The 19440-nt window shown below is 42.8% G+C and overlaps 1 protein-coding gene across 50 annotated transcripts in view; it reads left to right on the top strand.

The window, feature by feature from the left end:
• ZBTB20 (zinc finger and BTB domain containing 20) overlaps positions 1-19440 on the top strand; it is a 770914-nt gene that overhangs the window by 710665 nt on the left and 40809 nt on the right. For 49 of the 50 annotated variants that reach the window (XM_045436919.1, XM_045436927.1, XM_045436911.1 and 46 more), the window contains 3 exons: positions 4790-4890; positions 12658-12821; positions 13194-13381. In XM_045436919.1, coding sequence (XP_045292875.1) covers positions 12811-12821; positions 13194-13381 — 199 coding nt within the window. In that variant the 5' untranslated portion in view covers positions 4790-4890; positions 12658-12810. The remainder of the gene's footprint in view (positions 1-4789; positions 4891-12657; positions 12822-13193; positions 13382-19440) is intronic. The other variant, XM_045436940.1, reaches the window with a different exon arrangement.

Genomic DNA, 19440 nt, shown 5'->3' with positions numbered 1-19440 from the left:
AAGACCTGTGGTACCCAGACCAGTGTCATCGGCATTACCTGGGAGCTTTCTAGAAATGCAGAATCACAGACTCAGTCCCAGACATGCTGAATCAGAAATCCTGAATGATTCGTTTGTTCATTAGCGTTTGAGAAGGCCGATATAAGATGTTCTCATCTTCAAATAGAAAGGAGCTAGGAGGAAGCTCCATTTATTGATAGTTTCTGAAAGAGTTCCTTCACCTGACGTCTGTGCTCCCGGTTTTTGTGTTTCCAGTGGCTCTGAATCATCATGGAAATAGCATAAGCCTCTTTCTTGTGGTGAGGTCACAGTGGGAACTAGAAATGTGTCCATGCTGTGTTGGAACAGTTGTATAATTAAAAAAAATAATAATAACCCAGATTTAAAGTCAGAGGGATCAGGCTCATATCTGACCTTGAATTCTGACCTCACTATCCATGGCTTTCTAATCTTGAAGTGGTTACTTGAGCTCTCTTAGTCTCACTTTTCCTCATCTTTCAAATGGGCACGCTAATACCTTCAGCACAACATTGCTGTGGGGATTGAGGATGTATTTATGTGTAAAAATTCCCCATGCCATCCCTAACAAAAATGTAGACATCTAACAAATGGTAGCTATTGTTGTTACTATTATCTTTTTTGTAAGCTTTGGTCACAAAGGCCCCGTCTGTCATTTTAGAATGCTTTGGCTTGATTTCCAAAGAATGGGAGGAGCCACAGTGAAATGAGACCTCCACAGAAAATTCCATGCAGTGATCTGCGGCAGTGTGTTACATAACAGCTCTTCTCTCCAAGGGCTTGCAAGACAGAGCTACAGAGACGTCAACAACAATAAAACAGACTGGAGTGGAAATGACCCACTGTCTCCCCTGCCTCTGACACCATCAAGAACTTTGCCAGCTGGGTTCCAAGAGCAGATTCTTTATTACAGTGATGATGTAAGAGGCAGAGAGAACAGCTAGATTTCCAGATTCTGGGAAGAATGCATAGCCCCAGTAGCCTCTCAAGATGATCTTTTGCTAACTAATTTGGGTGTAAATTTTAAAAAATAAAAAATAAAATTAAAAAAAAGATGATCTTTTGACTTAAAATATGAGTACATTGGATATGGAAAGCCGTTGCATAGAATAAATATGAAACCTCATGAAGGCATTTTCACGGAGTGTTTTTTTTTTCAATGCTTTATTTATTTTTGAGAGAGACAAAGTGCAAGCGGGGAAGGGGCAGAGAGAGAGGAGAGAGGAAGACACAGAATCCGAAGCAGGCTCCAGGCTCCGAGCTGTCAGCACAGAGCCCGATGCGGGGCTCGAACCCACAGACCACGAGATCATGACCTGAGCCAAAGTCTGACGCTTAACCGACTGAGCCACCCAGGTGCCCCTCATGGAGTCTTTTTTAGAGCCTAACCACCGTCTAAGCAACAAAATATACCACACTGTGCAGTAGTTCTGACTAATAGCCCCTTAGGTGTGTGGTGAGGCATGCAGGGAAGTAAGAAGGGGGATTAGGTGACAGGCTGCCAAAAAATGAAAGGAAGATTACAGCAGTGGGATGTGAGGCTAAGAAAGGGGAGTTTGAGTAAAGAACAGAAAGATTCCGTCTCCATTTAATTATAAAATGCACAACTTAAATCAAATGTTAGGCATATTTAAAATGTACACTTATCTAATTACACAATGAATTTGTATGCTTTCAGGTGATTTTTCATTGCAATGTACTAGACATATCAGTCAGTGATATCCTTTATCATTTTAATGTAGTTACCAGGGGGAGAAAAGAGAAGGAAGCTATATCTGGTGAAGTGTTGATAACCTGTCTGGCCATAAGATGGTTTAGTAAGAACTATAGAGAGCTCTTGAGCCCAATTTGCTGTTTATGTGGCTACTGGGGTGTTGCTATTGAATGGATGTCTCGATTCATAGCATGGCTCCACCATACTGGCCAAAAAGAATATGATTAATAGTACCAAGTTTTTCCTCCAGTGACTAACAATGAGTAAGTACTCACCTGAGAGAGGCAGATGAGGTCTTATAGCACTGTAGGCTACCATTTAAGAGCCCAGCTTTCCTGCCAAGTGAACACTACGGAGATTCCTGGAAAAGCCTGTTTTTTTTTCACCTAGGTGAACACTGTCATCCCCATGTGTTTACTGGGTGGAGATTTTCATCCTTGGGTGAGAGGAAAGGATTCTGGTTGAGGATGAGGATAGAAAGGAGATTAAGCAATTACTGTTTCTCCTATCATGAGAGAGGAAAGAAGTTAGAACAGACCTGGGAGCACTCACCTATGCATTTCCACAAGTGTCGTGACACAAGGAGAGAAAAATAAGTGACAATGTAAACAAACTTATAGGATAAATCCCACACAAAACTAGGTGGAAAAAGTACTGATGTGGGTTGCATTATAGCAGGAATGCCAACAGCCTCTGGTTCCACAAGGTGAGAATTTAACCATAGAATTACTATGGCATGTTTTCACCAAGAACTTTAGCTGAGCCCACTGCTTTTCTAAAGCATGAGGAATTTCTTCATCCTGGTTTTCACCCTGAGTTTATCACCCCAGTGGTATTTGCAATATTTTCATAATTGTCTCTGTGGATCATGTTAGAAAGGTTTGCTTCCTTGTTCTTTGAAATCCACCTCGTTTTTTTTTAACGTCATTTATCTATAAAAGGGTATTTATTATTTCAGTTTATTGAAGTGAACAAGTGAAACAAAATTCTTTGTATCTTGGAACCCAGTATATGCTTGCTGGCTGTGTACCCCATTAGCCCCTCACTCTCTCTGATCTGGTCACTGTCAACGGTCTTCTGGGCCTATTGGTGCCAAGCAAGCAGGGATAGATATTTAAAGATTCGTAACCTTTTCTATCAGTTATTGCTGCTCAACCAGGAACAGGGATGTGGCCTTGAGCAAGTAAGTTCCCTTAATCTCATCTGAAAAATGAGAGGTGATGAACTTTCATGTCTTTCCAATTCAGTCTCCATTTCCATGAATCTAAGCAAGAATTTTGATTCCTTTTAACTTTGGTTCAGCAGACACCAGCCGAGCGCAAGTCTGTGTGCAAGGCATTGCACACTACAGAGGCACACCAAGTAAAAACTGTCTCTACTTCCTAGGAGCTTATAGAGAAGGAGCCAAATTACATCAATAACAATCCGAGTCCATAGAACGTGCAAAGGGAGTAGTGCAGAAAGTGCTTGAGGACTCAGGACACTTTCCTTTGGGAAAGGCTTCATAAATGAGGTGGAATTTGGATGCAAAAGAACGGAACTTTGCTGCTGTGTAGGAGTAAAGGAGTAGAAATTAGACTGGGGCTATCTTGTAGAGGCCTTGTATACCAAACTCAGAAGTTTGGATTTAATCCACTAGGCAAAGAGCAAAGAAATAATATGTTTAGAACGGTACTGGAGGAAAATTAATGTGGTATTGGTGTGAAGGACTGGCTAGAGGTAAAAAGGACCTGGAGGAAGCAAAGCCATAGGGAGGCCCTGGCATGAGCCCAGGCTCAGGTGATAAAGGGACAAATAGGTGTTGGGATAGAAAGTAGGTGTTGATTTAGGAAGCACAGCCTCAGCACAAACCACATCTCTTGGCAGCTGATTGGATGTGAGAAGCAAAAGAAAAGGAGGCATTGAAGATGACTCCTCCATGGTAGGACCAAGTAACTGGGTGAAGAGGGTACTGATCGATGGCAGGAAATGGGAATATAGTTTGAGGGAAGGCAATGAATTCTGTTTTAAACTTTCTGAATTAGACGTGCCTGTGCTGTATTTGATGGAGGTGTGAGGTTAGTGGCCCTACCTTATTCATCTTTTCCCGGTGCCTGATAGATGCTAAGCAAACACGCATGAATGAATAGATGAATGAATGAATGAACGAATGAACAAAGGAGTGAATGAACCAATAACCAGAGGCTATTAAGAATGTGGATCTGGAGCTCTGTAGACAAGCAGAAACTAAAGATAGTCATGTGGGTGTTCACTATGGAGAAGTAATTGTTGAGTTCATGGAGGGTGGGTGTAGGCAAAGCCTGAGAAGAGAATCTTGAGGAATAGGTACATTTAGGGAACAGGAGAAAGAAGACAAGCCAGCAAAGGAGGCAGAGGAGAGAACTGAGAGGTGGGAGGAAAGTCAGGATAATGCAGTGTTCCAGTGAGAAGAGAGGACAGTTTCGGGAATAAGGTGGTTGTCAGGGCTCCGTGTGGCCAAAGGGGCAAGACCTGGGGAAGGACCTCTGGGTGCGAGGCTGGAGACAATCAGAGGTCAGTCCTGTAGCCCCTAAGGCTGAAAGCCACAGGTTAGAGGACACAGGAGACAGTGGAGGTTCCATAGTATAGGGCGGAGTGACAGTAAGAGCTCAGACCTTGGCCAGGCCAGTAGTGGTTTTAGAACAGGTAAGAACTAGGCACCAAAGCAGGAGGGGCTACAGTGGAGTCAAGGACACCAGAAGAAGAGCAGGCTTGGCAAGGTTGAAGGACACCCCACCCTTCCCCATCCTCCAAGCAGGCTTGCATCTCCCCACCACAAAATCAACTCCATCTGCACAGACAGGGTGTGGTGGAAGATCCCAGACCACTCCGGCCGTCAGGTGGGCACCCTGAGAACGGACCCTGGGTGACATCCTCTTTTCTTCCTCTGCCTCCCCTGTCATGCTGCTCTCTGGTGCAAACGTGCAGACCCAGACTCTCACCTGAGTCCCATCAACGTGAATGATCTGTCTCCATCAATGTGAATGATCACCATCACCTATCATTTAACAGCCTGTCTTTCTTTCTTGTCTGCTCTAGATGCAGCCGCTCTCAGTTCCCTGCCCCAATGAACATCTGCACTAGGCCCAAGCCTTGGAGTGATTTACCTGAAGAGTGACACCATTGATTTGGAAACTACTGTGAGTACACCCTGCCTCCAACGAAAGGCTTCTTAGTTCGCCCAGTTTAAAAAACAAACAAACAAACAAAACTCACACGGTTGTAACTTTCATGCAGATGAAAGTTTAGATGGCTTCGTGTCTGGAACACAGTGAGGTCACCAGACTCAGTCGTGGGGTGCCTGCCACGCCCGCCCTGAGCAGCATCGAGCCCTCCTCACCAGAGGGCTGTGCTGAGCCAGACCCGGGCAGACCTTGCAGGGCCCGGTGCTCTTCTGCCTGGTCGTCTGCACCCCCACCCGAAGCGATGGCGGCTCCCGCGCCCCCTCTTTGCCTCTCGTCACCTTCTGTTGACTCTCACCGCAGCTTGTCATTTCATGCCACCCTGCTCAGATCCATGAGCCAGCTCTGTCGTCCGCATCTGCCTGTTGTCCAAGTTGCATGCCAGCACTGGGCTGTTGCTTCCTTGCTCCTTTAGGAGGCCAACGCTCTCCCTGTGGACTCTGGGTTCCTCAGCCACGTCTCGCAGCCATTGCTTCCAGCTCAACCTTGCCCTCTGGATGCATGGCTGTGTGAGTGTGATTTAGTTTCCTCTGTGTCAGCCATTGATGTAGGAGAATACAGCCCTTACAAGCCAAGGTGCAGAAATAAGTTGGGGTGGGAGATACGATGCCTCCAGGAAAACACTTAGTTTGGTATCAAGTATTCATTAACCGGTGCTAAAAGTAACAGATGAATATATGCGTTTTTTTTTTTTCCTGGAAAAGCCAGAAATTTAAATTATTTAGAGGCTATGCCTGCAAAATAATTTAATTATACATTTTAGGACAAAACCTTGTTCTAGTTGTGTTTTCGAGCTTTCCTGTATGGTTTGAGGCAGGTAATGGGGGTGGTGTTTTACAGACATCTCTGTTACTGGAAAACACTAGCCCTGGGAGACTAACATCCCTCTTAGGCTTTCAGGTAGGATTTTCACATTCCTATTTTCTACGTCTTTAGCTATTCTGGCATAAATCATACCCAAAGGGATAAAGCTGGTGTTTTTGTTTTGTTTTGTTTTTTGCATTGCTTTTCACCTTTAATGCTTTCAGTCACCTGGATGGTGATTGGTGGTAGTGGCTGTGTAGGTGACAGGCAGGCTTGCCTGGACAGCACAGACATGGGGACCATCAGAGCGATCTGCAGTACTACTGGGGACCAAAGATATGATGAAGAGCAAAAATAGTTTCTTCAGGGGCTCCTGGTGGCTCAGTTGGTGAAGCATCCGACTCTTGACCTCAGCACAGGTTCTGATCTGACGGTTGTGAGTCCCCGCTGTGCTGGGCATGAAGCCTACTTAAAAAAAAAAAAAAAAATTCTTTATACCCATGCAAGGAACTTACTTGTATGAACACCTTCATTCATCCTTAAGTTATAGTGCAAGGAGTGCCTTAGAAATTCCCACATCTGGATGGTCTTCTGGGTTTTTCTGCATCCCAGCATAACTATGCTGGTGCCAGTGGCACAGCTGTGCTAGAGTATAGCTGGGATTCCCAGGTTCTGTATCCTTTGGGAGAAGGAAGAGTCTTTACCACTCCTACCTTCCTGCAGAGAACTGTGATCCAGGCCCGGAAATCAGGACTTACAGTGTCCTGAAAAACACAGGGAGGTCCACAAGTGAGCATCCGTTTCTGCCCTAGGAAGCATTTTACCTGTGTGGCAACACCTGCTTTCACGCTTTACAGGTCCTACCGGGGACATATTGGGCTCTAACTTTTGCAGGCTCTGCTTTTCAGAAACTCAGCTCTCTCATATATAAAGAAGAAACAGCAATAAAACTTACATACTTGCTAGATACCAAACCACTAAGGTGAATAAAGTATAAAAATGTGGACTAATTACAAAAATATGCCCTTCAGTGAGTTGACAGTACCCTGGGCCAGTCTCAAGGCTTGGGGGTGAGTACGGAGGGCACAAGTGTTAGATTTGAAAACCTGCCCAACTCCCACACAACCTGCACAGCCACACTCAGCAGCCCTGCCTACTTATCTGGATTGTTATGATAATTAAGTGAGATAATATGTGTATAATGTCTGACACATCGGAAGTGAATATAGTTACTTGACCAGCTAAAATTCACTGGGCATTTACTATGTTGCAGACACAGCTCTAAGGACTAGGGATGTGGCAGCAAACAAAACAAAAATCCCCACTCTCACGGAGCCCGCGTTCGGCAAGGTATTGATTTGTCCAGCCCCCTAACTGCAGTTTTGACTAGACTAAATGCCACGCCTTCCTGGCCCCTTCCATTTAAGTTTAAAGCTGAGAGTAACAGCTCTCCCCCGCTGCTAGCCTGGTGGTGCTTCACCATCCCTCGAACGCCCCTTTACCTCCTCTGCACCTCAGTATACAGTCCTTATAGTAAACCCTCTCTGGCTAAAACCTTTGAGGGTGCCAGCTGTTTCTTGCCAGGATCCTGACTGACACAGTGAGGGAGAAATACGCTGAAAAACATTATAAATCAGCCTTGCCACGAAGGTTGAAAAAATCGAGGGAATAAAATGTTTTCATTATGAAAACATCTTAAATTGATCTGGGAACATTAGACAGAGTAGTAAAGGGATAAGTTGTAAGTAGACATGATAAGTGAGAATCCCAGGGGTTTACCTCAGTGCATGGACCATAGTGCTCAGGTTTGATAGACTTCCAGGGTCCAGGTGCAGCCTGCTTAACCCTCAACTTCAAAAGGAGCTTTTGGTATAGGAGCAGCAATGACAGACAGGTGAACAGAAAGACAGTGTCAGGAGGGTAATACAGTAAGATCAAAGTGTTGAAGGGGAGATTGCTTATCCTAGCATTCTTTCCATCTTTGCTACAATTACAGTCCATTGTCCCTGCCCAAGTCCAGACATTAAAAAAGATTACTAAGATAAAGGAAGTGCCTTCTTATAGCTGAGACGATGAAAACCATAGAACTGATGCTCTCAGAGCTACCATCATTGGGCACTGACCATGTGCCATCACTCTGCCAATCACTTGACATGAATGATCTCATTTAATCCTCACATCAGCCCAAGGAGGTAGGTATTATTACTCCATTGTTTCCACTGAGGCCCAGAGAAACACAGTAATTTGCCTAGGGCACACAGCTACTTGATGGTAGGACTGTGTTCCATTGGGTGATTTGTTACACCTCCACTCTTCCCCCCCTCCCCAAATACTCTCTTGATCCTTTCCAATGGTTTTTGGGGAAAGAGAATAAGGAAATGGTTACCATTCCCCCAAAATTGAGGGGAGAGCATCATTGGTCTAAATTGTCATGATTCAATGACTGAGTAATTATTTATCAAAAGGAGATTCCGACTAATTCTTTCCTATCCATCCAGGCTGATAAGTGGAAGGCATGTTAATGTGCAGGAGAGGGTGGGAGCCCAGTGAAGAGAGAAAATTGGGAGAGGGAGATGGAAGAGAGCACTCGCCTCTCAACAGCCCCAGGAGCCTGATAAGAGCTCACACGGATAAAATATTTATTTTCCATATGTTGCAGAAAGCACTGCCATCACTGTATGTGTGCAATATGTGCAAAGAAGTATGAAATATATACATCAAATGCCACCGATCTGGTTAATTTCCACGCGTTTAACATGCCTAATACCTACCATCTCATCAATATGTTTCAATGCATATTTCTTTCCACACGCAATATGTCTAGTAAGGAAAGAGCCAGCATCATCCACAACCTTACTCATTGCTATGTTTCAGCCCAAAGCTTGTTGCCAGGGCCGGCACAATGAGAGTTAAAAACCAGCCACCAGTCACCTTAAAATGCCTTTCCAGTTCTTGAAGCAGCCCTTTTTCTCGTAAGAGAAATGTATGCAGTGGGGAGATGAAAATGTTTTTGTTCTCTTTGGACAATTGGGAGATATTCAGTGAGAATGTCAGAACTGACCGTTGAAAGGCAGGTGCCTCCAGCCACACTTTTTTTCTTTTTTTTTTTTTTTTTGAATGCAGAGCTCCACCAGTGTGGCGGGAGGAAGTGCACAATGATTGGTCTGTTTCCCTGTGGAAGTGTTCAGGGTACACCCAGTTTTGCTTTGCATATATTTACGAAACATCTGCCCTTTTCTTGTTCTTAAATCCTTCCCCCTCACCATCCCCCTTTCCCCTTTCTCCCGGTTTCTTTCTTTGTTGTTGTTGGCTTGTCTAACTTTTTCATTGGAGCTTTCATTTTCCGGTTGAGGGGCGACTTCATCAGAGTGTATAATTTTAACATTGAGGGAGGGAGGAAGGGAGGGAGAGAGGGAAGAGAGAGAGAGGGAGAGAGAGAGAGAGAATGAGAACTGAAAAGAAAGAAAGAGGCTGAGCGGCCAGAGCTTGGCAAACCAACCTTTGGCATGGTGACTGGGAAGAAGGTTCTGGTCTGGTAGGGAGTTTGCCTCTCTGACATGCTGCCCCAAGTCTCCTGTGTGCTGCTGCCCTCTAAAGGCTCCAAGGAATAATGCAGAGCCACAGAGGCTTGGACAGTTACCCTCAGATGTGCCATGTTTATATCATTCTTTTTACACAACCAAAGAAGGTATTTTCGATTAATTACTACAGGACTTGCTCTTTCCTCCTTAATAAACTATGAACTGAAAAAATGGGGTCAAAATAACAGCACCTGTGCCTGTCTAGACACAGCCTGCTGCTACGTTTCAGTGTCTCTCAGCTCCAGGGAAAGGAGTCCAACAGAACTATTAGAGAGGGTGAGGAGGGAAATGAGTTGCTTCTAAGGACAGTGAGTGGCTCTCTGTTATCTGTGAAGTTGGAAAAATCCCAGTGGTATAAGGATAAGCAAATGAGGGAGTGAACCAAAAGGTTGAATTTTCAATATTTTCATTTGTAGAGGTGGCTTTCAATGCCCCTGTACTATGAATGTTCTCTGAGCATGATCCTTGAGACAACAAACAAGAGGGTGTGGTGCAAAATGTCAGGTAGGAAGCAGGATCAAATCTAGGGAAGGAAGCAAGGACATTTATATGAAGTACAATACCATTTTTGCAGCATTAAAAATGAGTGACATTGGTTGTGTGGTCATGTACACATGTTTGAAAGCAGGCTTTCTCAACTGCCTGAAACACCCATCCAAAACTAGCATAGGCTTTGTCTATAAGCATCAGAAATAAATATTTTTTCTGTGCAGCGATATCTGTCATTAGTATTTCATCCTGATATTTAAATGACTCAGGAAGACCAAGCTCGCTTCGGGGAGCGAAATTGTCCTCTTCTTATCAAATGCCCTTCATGGATTCAAAGGAAAAGCAGCCAGTCAATGTAGATTTCACTGCTGCATAAAGTGTAGGAAACTTAATTGGGATTTAGACGAGGACTATTCTCAAAATATAGCTACATCTCAATTCCGCTTCATTCCATCAACAAACAAATACTGAATGACAGCTTTGTCTAAGCTACTCTGATGAACAGTACACACTACAGAGCAAACTCTGGGAAGGTAGCAACCACGCTCGTTGCATCCCCTAACCTATGCAGGCACACCATAGGCACATGATATTTATAAGACAACTATGTGAATAGAGGAATAGTGGGAGGGAAGGAAGAAGGAAGGAAAGGATGAACACAGAGCGTTTAAAAATCACTAAGACATTTCCCTCAGAGAGTTTACAGTCTCATAGGAGTGATGACCACATAAACAATTATCATTGAAACAGAAATTTAGTGAGTAAAATAGGGAAAAGTAAAAAATTTTTGGAATTTCAGAAAAAGGTGGGAGGGAGTTGAATCTCGAGAGAGAGAGAGAGATTCTATCTCGTAGAGGGGGAAATCAAGACAGTTAAAAGATAAATACAATTTCAACAGAGTTGAAGAGAAATAACTTGAAGAAAGATGTAGAGCCAAGGATGTTCAGATTCCCAAAGATGTTCTACAAATATCCAAAAAACTTGAAAGTCCTGGGCACCCGGGTGACTCAGTAGGTTAAGTGACCAACTCTTGATTTCAGCTCAGGTCATAATCTCACAGTTCAAGAGATTGAGCCCCGAATCGGGCTCTGCACTGACAGTGTGGAGCCTGCTTAGGGTTCTCTCTCTCCTCTCTCTCTGCCCTTCCCCTGCTCATGCACACACACTCTCCCACTCTCTAAATAAATAAATAAAAGAAAAGGAAAGGAAAGGAAAGGAAAGAAAAGAAAAGAAAAGAAAAGAAAAGAAAAGAAAAGAAAAGAAAAGAGAAAAGAAAGGAGAAAAGAAAAGAAAAGAAAAGAAAAGAAAAGAAAAGAAAAGAAAAGAAAAGAAAAAAAGAAAAAAGAAAAGAAAAAAACAAAAAGAAAAGAAACTCGAAAGTCCTGTATGGCCAACATGTAGGATATGTGAGCTAAACTAGAGCATGTATAGAACTCATTTGGGGTGTCAGGCTAACCTGGTTATCTCAGAGGGGTCAAGGAGGATGGAGAGCCAATAAAAATTAACAGCAGTGTAAATAAAAGTGTTACGATGATAGCGGTGGAAATGGAAAGGAAACGTGGATGCGAAAAATATGAAGGAAGCAGTATTCTCAGGTATTGATGAATTGGCTTTAAGGCAGAGCAAGGTGTTTTTAACCTAAGGTTTCTAACCTGATGACAAACCTGGTGACAGACAACACTGATGGAAATGGGACCTTAGAGGAGGCACTAGCTTTCGATGATTAAAAAAAGGTGAGACTTTGATCTTGGATATTTTCTTAAACTGAACCCCAGAAAGTAGTCCTTGGATGTGCATGGAGACACTCAAGTCTTGGGGATTGATTCCATAGTCACCCATCCAAGAAACAGTTGGTAAAGCATTGCAATTTGTTGCTTCTCTTATTGGCTTCCTCCATACTGAAAAATATGTCTGAAAACTTCCCCTGTCTTTTCATCTTTACCATGCCATCTCTGCCTCCTGCCCTCTGAAAAAGCAGATTTGATTTCACAACCTGTTGGACGAGAAACACAGCATGCTAATCATAACACCATATTCTGCGAGGGCAGATTTTAACTACCCGGTACAACAAATTTCGATACAAAATATTCTGTATGACAAGTCCATTGCCAGGCTTATAGAAACAAGAAAGACATGGAAGCAAAGCTACTTACAACAAATTCTGTTGCACACATAATCTTGTACCGAAAAATTAAATCAAATAATTTCTCTGGTCACCAATCAAATAATGATAGAAAAAAGGCACGGAGCCATGGAAATTGGAGAGCGTGTTCAGGGTATGACTAATAATCCAGAGTGCCTAGGGCCTAGGGCACATGCAGTATAAGCTAAGTGTTTCTGTGTTTATATCAGTTTCATCCTCCTGGGGAGAGGACACCAGAGCCAACCACTACCTGAGGTCTTTTACTTCCTTTTCCTGACCCCAAATCGCAATTAGCAACAATTACTTTCTAATTCCCTTCACCAATCTCTTCTTCGCGCCCCAAATTCACAGTCGCACTCCCACACTCCACGGTCACGATGTACCAAATCAACAAACAAAGGGAATGTTAAGCTTTGGATGAGCAAAGAGTTGGAAGAGAGGATCTCCATGTGACACATTACCGCTTTACCTGCTAGCAGCTAAGCTCATCTTTTCATTTTTCATTTGCTACTTTAACAAAAACCTCCATCACTACCCTTTCATCTCTACAGCCTGCAAATTTAGATTGTGATTTGAAATTATGTGTTCATCTGAAGTAAATCTAATAACAGCAAGAAAGTTGAATGTTCCTTAATGTATTCCGTGAATAGAAACTTGAAGCTGGAAGGAACATTTAAGGCCTTCTAATCCAAGCCCTTTATTTTACAGATGAGGAAACTGAAGCCCAGAGAGGTGAAGTGAGGTGCCCAAGGCCACACAGCAAGTTAGAGGCACAGCTAGTACCATAGCTCAAGTCTCCTGACTCCCAGTCCAGTGCTCCTCCCATTACTTCACGGGTCCTGTCTCTAAGCTTCCTGACAAATGCTAGAACGGTAAACCTCCACTAGTATTTTTCCAGACCATGTTAAAACTCTTAAGGGGGAAAAAAGGATGCTTTCTTGGATAATGTCAGCCATACGTAGCTCAATCTGTCTAAAGTTCTGGGACAGGGTCTTTTTATGCAGCCAACAGAGTCCAAATGTGGTGCTGTTTGCTTGGCCCATATGCTTTCATGTGTTCCCAGTTAGGCCATTACTGGAGGGAAAAAAACAAGAATCAGCTTGTTTTAAAACAAGGGACATACTGGACTCCCTCCCATCCCCCCTCAGAAAAAAAAAAAATCAAGTTATCTTTAACAGATTCTAAAAATGCCTTTTCCCAAATATGCAGTCAGTTCCTTCAAAGGGCCCTTTGTTTATTTTCAGGAAGAAACCCAAGACAGCTGAAAACCAGAAGGCATCTGAGGAGAATGAGATTACTCAGCCGGGTGGATCCAACGCCAAGCCGGGCCTTCCCTGCCTGAACTTTGAAGCTGTTTTGTCTCCAGACCCAGCCCTCATCCACTCAACACATTCACTGACAAACTCTCACGCTCACACCGGGTCATCTGATTGTGAGTACACCAGTAAGGTGATGGTGTCTTCGCGGCGCTTGGAGCATGCTTCTCCCCTGGGTTCTGGCTTTTTTGTTTTTGCGTTCAGAACAAGCTGTTTCCTTCTGGTCTTCTAGAGTAGTCGAAAGTAACCTGCCTCCATTTTGATTCAGCCAACATCTATATTTTCAAAGCTACAGTGTATTTTAAAACCAGGTGTCCAGCCATTTGGACTCAAAAGGCTGATTAATTACATGAACCACATTTTCTTTCATAGCATCCACTCAAAAAAAAAAAAAAAAAAAAAAAAAAAAAGGAAGAAGAAGAAGTTGTGTTACTGTTTTCTAATTATTCTTTTGTCCCCGCGATCTGAATAATGGCACTTCCACCATGACTAAATTGAACCACCAAATATGGACCTCAAAAAGCCAGTTAGACACAGGAAACATCCATTTTGAAATTACATAATACAAGTCAGCTTTGCATTAGTTATTGGAGTCTCATTTGGCTTGGCTGAATTTCCGTCTTTCCAGTTTTTAATTTATTTTGAAGTGGTTAAAGGATAGCATAAATTTACAGAAGAAAAGAGAATGGCTTCCAAGAATTCAGAATCCACCCAGACTTCACGTAGCCAATAAGCATTCAGGTTAAAAATATTTTTTAATTAAAAAAACTGCCTACGGGCTAAATTTGGAAATGGGCAGCTTAATGAGATCGTCGCTATTGAAATCACTCCATTGCTGTTTATTTTTGCTGTCTTCCCACTAATCTGAGAGTCACTTCTTCAAATTCTATTTTAAGAAAGTTGATAAATCACGTTTAGGAGCTTTTCTCTTTCTGAAGTGTAACCCAGTACTTCAAAGAGAAAGGAACATGTGTATTGACAATGGAAAGGAATAGAATAACTTTGGGGTCCAGGCTGAAGGAATATTCCTTTCGGTCTTGAGATACCCAACAAGTATTCTGAACTGATCTCCATAAAGGATGTCTAGTAACAGGCAGAGAGCTGGTGTGTTCTTTTTTAGAAGGAGGAAGATAAGACCAAGAAAGTTTCATTTTCAAAAAAGGACTCCAGTTATGCCATTCACGAACATAAACATTATTAATTAGGAAATGAGAGTCTAAATCTCCTATTGTTATTTTCCTGACTCCACAAAGTGGGCGCGAAGCGGATGAGTCTGGGAGATCCCACTCCTTACTCGTTTCATCGTAAGAGCGTCTAGGTATAGGGACAAAATGCAGGGATCGAGTTTGGGGTGAAAGGAGCTTGTTCCACTCGTGGCTGGGCTGAGACCCTACTGTCACTAGAAAATGAAACGAGAAAGAATGAGATCCAAATCTCTACAGCCCGTGTGGCTTGTACAAAGTTGCTGCCTCTATAGAGAAATCTGGGGGTCAGAAGCAAGGACTGTGTTCTGTGGACCATCGTTAATAGTGACATCCTTGGCCCTTCTTGCCTGGCAGTCTCCAGCCTAATAGTAATTACAGGAAGAGTTGGAAAATAGCGTGGCACAGTGCCCATAGACATGTGCACACTGTCCCTACCTACCAGGAAGGTAGCCTGTTCCTGTGGAGAAGGGCCTGGAGCTCCTGCACGCAGACCTTCATCGCCTGGCTTTCTGCCACACCTTATGGGGAAGATTGCATAGAACCGCCTTAGCCCAGACATCCCCTGTTACAGCAAAATGAACGTTTTGCTGAATAGAGAAGGCACCGGGCTTCAGTTATTGTACTTTACCGTAGGCATCCCCTGGCCAGGCCTTGGCACCAGCGTGGATTATGTACAAGCCACTGTACGAGCCTCCTGCTGCCACACAGCTCCTCGGTGACCCTGCGGGAGCCAGTAGATCTAAGCTCACAGCGAGGTGTCTGAATGCAGTTGGAAGGAGAACAAATAGGGAGGAGAAACCTAATCTCCAGCTGCTTAGAAAGTCATTCTGATTTTGCCATTAAGATGTGTAAGTCTTCTCTTCTCTAACCTGTTGTTTCAATCGATTATACTTTTCTACAAATATATTTGGATTGTAGTGTGTCCTGATTTGAGCCTACCCTTAGAAGAAAATTGTTTTTAGGAAAGATTCACAGAAATCTGTCCATTTGGAGATTGCTTGAGAGAAGACAGGAAAGAGGTTTATTTTAAGCTGTTAAATTTTTTGGATGCTCTTCTTGCATTCAAGAAGATTTTATTTTATTTTATTTTATTTTTTTACTTTCAAATGTCATTCTTACCACAGATTAATTTAAAAGCCTAATTTCTTTAAGGTAAAATATTCAGCTCCTATTTAGAACTAACAGATTTGGGGCATTTAAAAATAGTGCCCTGGACTTGTTAGTCTCTTTAACTTCAGAAACATTCCACCAGTGTGTGGTGTTCCAAGCTTTCACAAGTGCCTGAATTTTTATAGCACCTTTTTATTTGTTATGTGTTTAGCAGAAGTATTCTTAGCCATGCCTTAATGCCCATTTCCTGTCAGTCATTCTAATTCTTCCCAATTTATGGATGAGAAAACTGAGAAAATTGGCACGTCTATAGATGAATGACTTACTCAGTCGTTAACTCATTTGGATACTGAGGGATGTTTATGGATTTGCTCTTACTGTGGGCAGCCTGAATTCTCTGTTCCAAGCCTATAAATGGCATTCTTGAAAATGTGCAACTACTCATATCGGTGACCGAGTTCTAAAACACAGGGGATCAGCATCCCCACAGAAGAAGGGTCCTCTCAGCATATGAACCATAAGGGTGGGTCAGACATAGTGTTGTTGCATCTGAAGGACAGTGTTTTAGACATGTCTGACCCATGAAATTCTCAGTTGTCTATTTAACCTGCCGAGACACTTCAAATTTTGCAAAAGATCCCTGTAATATCCAAAACAAGAAGGAACATGGTGGAGAGAGGTTTTCCTTTGTGAGATGATGAGGTTATTATTGCTACTGGAATGTGTGTTACTTTGCAGTGCACCCACTGACAATGGTCTCTTAGCAGGATTCCCCCATGCCTTCCTAGCCTGTCACCCCCTCACCATTTCTAAAAATCCAATGGTAAATGGACTCAGATGATGATAATAATAACAGAAGGCGTTAAGAGGAGTTTTGGAATGCAAAGGGTAGAAAAGCCTTAGGTATTTGACAGAACTGGCTGAGCTCAGGCTCTCTCTTCAAATGCGTAAACAGGCCTAAACCAAGTGGGGGGGGGGGGCAGATGACACTCTCCCTGTCTTGACAACTATCAAGCTGTAGTGCGTCACAGTCCTATACATGTGACAGACTCCACCAGAACGTTCACTTGCGTGCTGCCTCCAGTTTGCTTTCCCCCAAACAAGGCTCCCAATGAAGAGACAAGTGATTCTATCCCCCACTCCTTTGGCAATCCTCCCTACTTTTGGCTGTAGATCCACCTATTCTGATGTCTTTGTTTTGTTGGAAGCTGACATCCCCGGTTACTTACCTTCTAGTGTTTTGCACCGGCCTCATCAGGCTGTCTCATTTCTTGTGTCCTTGCCAAGATGCACTTATGCATTAACAGTTTTTATTTATTTTTAATTTAACCTTTACACATTACCAAACTGTTGTGTGGGTGGGTTTAACTTTAGCTCTGTAGGTAGCATGACTCTGCTGGGGCTGAGCACCGTGGAGGAGCCTGCCCGGCCCCTCCTTTCCCTCTCTGGCCTTCCACCTTCATTGGTCTTCCCCCTCCCAATCTTCCGCTCCCCCCCCACCTCCCCCCCCACCGCCACCACTCCCCATCCAAGTCCCCAAGATTAAAATTTTTAGTACACTTGGTTCAGTTTGAACTTTTAAGCAATTTTTAGGGAACAAAACAAAGAGGATTTTTTATGGCAAACTCCATTAATGCCACATTAAGGCTGACATTTTAATTACCCCAAAGTCAGGAAATGCAAAGTTCAGGTTCCCACAGCAACAGCAACTGTCCCCTTGAGTGCAGGCAGCACAGCAGACTCTTTGATTCCCTGATTACACAACACCAGGCGCGGGAACATTGTTTCTTATCCACGTATGTGGAAAGGAACATGGTTTTTACCCTTTGTTTTTCTCCTGTAACTACAGTTGAGGCTATGGGTCTTTAGCTTCTCTCCCCAAACCATCTATATGTATTATCCTGGAACGGAAGGCTGTTATGGCCCTACATGTGCACACGGACAGAATTAAAGTTGCTGTGGGAACATTAACTCTGATTTCCGGACTTCCGTGCCAGTCACATTTAAACCATAATGTTGTAATTTTTGGCATGTAATAAATGTGCATTTCATGTACACAGACAGAAAGAAGCATAAAATGTATTTTAAAGAGCAATTAATTACTAACTTTGTGATTAAAAAACATTTGGTGCATGTTCCTTCCCATTTAGCATCAGCTGCTGGTCTTAGCCAGGCCTAATAGATGACATACTGTGTCTCATCCTGGATCTCAGATGTACTTACTGTATGTTCCTGTTCTTCTAGATAATTAATTCCCTTAGTAAAGCTGTAGGGGGAAAACAAAATGGAAGGAATATGCAAGCATGTAAATAGGGTAAAGGATATTTTGAAGGAAATGATTCATTTCTGCAAATAAACCTCTTAGTCCCTGATAGAGAGCCAGAAATCTGCTAAGTGGGTGTAGACAAAGGTTTCTGGCCACCTTAGAGCATCTGGTCCAGGGCTATAAGAACAACTTGGAAGCAGACTGCCCCCCTGAATCCCGGGCATGCCCAATGGGAGAGTGATTTTACTCTGTAATAACTTTTCAGGCTTAAGGATTAAAAAGTCATTTTACTCTGGATCAACTTTTCAGCTTCTGCTCAAACTAGAAAAGTTGTAGGGAACCAGCTAAAATATGGGCTTTGCTGACGAGCCCGGTTGAGAGAGTAGTATTTTCTCTTCCTATTTGAATCCGGTTGACCCATTTGCATTGGGGAAGGAAGTGTTTCAAAATAAATGTTTGAACAAGTTTGTGAGTGAAAGGGATCAGTAGCAATACCCTAAGGTACAGTGTTTAAAATCACAAACGCTTGGGCGTTTATTCAAGACTGGGTGAGATAGCATTCTACTAAGAGGATGTGCCGCTGAAACTCTCCAGTAACGCTTTAAGGGGAGCATGCTCATGAAGAATTTGAACCTCTGTCCTTGCTATCAATTTGTTCTCTCTCCTGCCATGCATTCCTTTTTGTTCAAGTTTGTTTGCTTATGGTATTTAACCTTTAGGAAAGATACTTCAGTTTTACAAGGCTCTGATTTGCTTTTACTTGGGCTGTCTGTATGTGTGAATGTCTGTCTGTATGAGTGAAAACTGCTCAAGCAAGTTTGAAGGTCTCCTTGGCAAATTTGTGTGTGTGTTCAGAAAGTTTCCAATCAGAAAGCTGATGCAATCTAAAACCTTCCAAAATCTTCCTGAGGCACCTGTTCACATGAAAAGATTGGATTTCTGCTGGAGGTGCTCCGAAGGCAGTGTTTATAACTGAAGATCTCTGTTTGGAGTGCCAAAAAATGAAAAACATTTTGGCCCCCAAAAAAACTTCCCTAACTGTTCAAAATGTATAATCAAACAAAAGCTTCATTTGGATTCAAATGCATGTATCTCAGCAGATGTGTCTAAACTAACTGGAATCCCACAGGAGCAGCTGAACTGGATTTTGGTATGTCTTGATAACTGAGAGAGTTATTCTTAGGCTTTGGAAGGACAAAAATGGTCCATCTGTGAAGAACCGTAATAGAGACATGGCAAAAAACAGCATCCTCTGAAAGAGTTTATTTATGGAATTTAGGACAAGTTGGACAATCCTGAAAACATTTTGGGGTCACACTAATTTGCAGAAGAAACATAATCAAAATTGGAGGGAATGAGTATCCACAGATAGCTATTATCCTATGGCTTTGCTATTAATTTTCTACTGGAGACCGTATCAGTTAAACAGTAAATAGAGCCATCTTTGGTACAACTATGTGTTCTCATTGTCCCCCAAGTGCCCCGCATTCCTCTTTATTCTACCTCCTATACCATAAAGAATTACATATTTACCTTTTCAGAGCTAACAGTTTAAATTGTCTTTCTGCTATATCATTAGCCAAGTAAACCTCTT

The sequence above is a fragment of the Leopardus geoffroyi genome, chromosome C2, assembly GCF_018350155.1.
Source record: "Leopardus geoffroyi isolate Oge1 chromosome C2, O.geoffroyi_Oge1_pat1.0, whole genome shotgun sequence".
Lineage (NCBI taxonomy): Eukaryota > Metazoa > Chordata > Mammalia > Carnivora > Felidae > Leopardus > Leopardus geoffroyi.
Note: the sequence above shows the minus strand (reverse complement) of the source record. Positions and strands in the feature narration are given on the sequence as shown.